Source organism: Arachis stenosperma, chromosome 3, assembly GCF_014773155.1.
Source record: "Arachis stenosperma cultivar V10309 chromosome 3, arast.V10309.gnm1.PFL2, whole genome shotgun sequence".
NCBI lineage: Eukaryota > Viridiplantae > Streptophyta > Magnoliopsida > Fabales > Fabaceae > Arachis > Arachis stenosperma.
In genome coordinates this window covers 54,340,262-54,342,077 of record NC_080379.1, presented here as the reverse complement: position 1 = coordinate 54,342,077, position 1,816 = coordinate 54,340,262, and the positions used below count along the sequence as shown (strand labels likewise).

The following is a 1,816-nucleotide window of genomic DNA, read 5'->3' as shown; positions in this document are numbered from 1 at the left end:
AGTTTGTAATTTTGCTATGTAAATATTTGTTGATTTTTGTTGTTGTACAATACAATCCACTTTTTGAAGAGCAAGAAATTGCATATTCGCATTCATGGCTTCTTCTTCTTCTTCCTCCTCCTCTTCTTCTTTACCTGAGGTTGGTTTTGTATTTGTTTATTTTTTTTTGTTATATTTTTCCTCCATTTTTCAGTTTTTAGGTAGCATCCATTTTTTGATTTCATATTTTATATGTTGTTAGTTATCTGTTGTTGCCATTTCTGAATTGGTTTCTGTTGAATCATCTTTGGTTGTTTCATATATGAATCTTCGGATATTTTTGGCACCTTGGATGATTAGAACTTTGTAACTAAAAACAAAAAAAAAATGTGAAATTTGATTAGAATCAAAAGCATTTTGTTAGTGTAAGTCTGTAACACCCTTAACTTTTTTTGATAAAAGTAACACCAAGGAAGGAGAAGGATCACTTGGAACTTTTGACGAATGACAATTTGACAAGAGGGGAGATACTAAGATAATTGGCCTGTTTTGTCGATAATGGGGTTTTATTGGGAGGAAGATTCTCTCTCTCATTCTGGTAGAGGGTATAAATTCCTTCTAGTATCTCTTTTATGTGTAGTATGTACTAAATTAATAATTTTGAATTACTGTTAAAGGTATAACCTGGATAACAATGGCTTCCACAAGTAGAAGATCTACAAGTGGTACGTACGGCAGCGGCAACATAACGGGAGACCGTTTTTGTGAGTGTGGTTTAAGAGCACCGTTACAAGTTTCGAATAGCGTGGCCAACCCGGGTAGAAAGTATTACGCGTGTCCTACAAGGCGATGTGGATGGTTTAGATGGGCAGGTCTAAGTATCCAACATTCTGACGTTGGAGATGATCGATCTTCTCAGCTGAACTCTAATTTTAAGACGAGCGAACGAGTGGAAAAACTTCATACTGATGTTGTGTATCTGAAATTTTTAGCATTCCTTCAACTTCTTGTTTCTGTAGTTTGTGTTGTCTTGATCATTGTATTATTGTGTAAGTTATAGTATGACCTTTGAACTCAAATAGGCAAATGAGAAATTGTAATAACTAGTTTGAGAACATGTTTCTGTAATTTTTATTGATAATTATAAAATGAGGACAGGTTCAACATCTATTTTTCTATGTGTCTGTGTCCTTTTTACTTGACTGCTGCTCTCACATTATATTTCCTTTTTGTTATTCAATACCGTATAAGAAGAATCATATTATACACATTATGTTACATTAAAAGAAATAGATATGAAGCTAAGTTAGAACACAAGAAGAATGAAGACAAAATGGGTCCAATGGAGACATCTCAGACTCATCAAATCCAACTGCAGTGTCCTCTGTCTCTTCTTTGTTAACCTGTTTCTCCGCATCAAAGCCACTAACAGCCCCTGCTCCCGTGGCTCTATCCCTGCCAAATATGCCCTCCAGCCGATGAAATAAAGGAAATGGCTTGCCAGGACTGTAGAACTTGGTCGGATGTGCCTGTGAAAATTTTATGAAAACTAAGGTTAACAAGAATTTTGTGTCAGTGCCTAATTTAAGCTTCCATCATTACTTTCATTTTGTGCCAAAGTAATTAGTTAACATAAGAACTGTCTTATATTTTGAAATACAAACCCTGTCATCAAACTTAGAATAATGTAAAAATGAAAAAAAAAAAGAGGAAAAAGGGGCAAAACTTTAAGTTAGATATAGAATGACTAATACAAATGCAGAAGAAGTGCACATTAAATTAATAGAATGAATTATGTCAACATACAGTGCAAATTACATTTGTAAAGTGCTGCAGC

General features: G+C 34.3%; 1 protein-coding gene across 1 annotated transcript; it reads left to right on the top strand.

The window, feature by feature from the left end:
- Positions 1-673: 673 nt before the first annotated feature.
- On the top strand, positions 674-1,039 carry LOC130966130 (uncharacterized). The gene has a single exon (XM_057890899.1). It carries the CDS (start codon positions 674-676, stop codon positions 1,037-1,039), a length of 366 nt encoding a protein of 121 aa, XP_057746882.1.
- Positions 1,040-1,816: the final 777 nt, after the last annotated feature.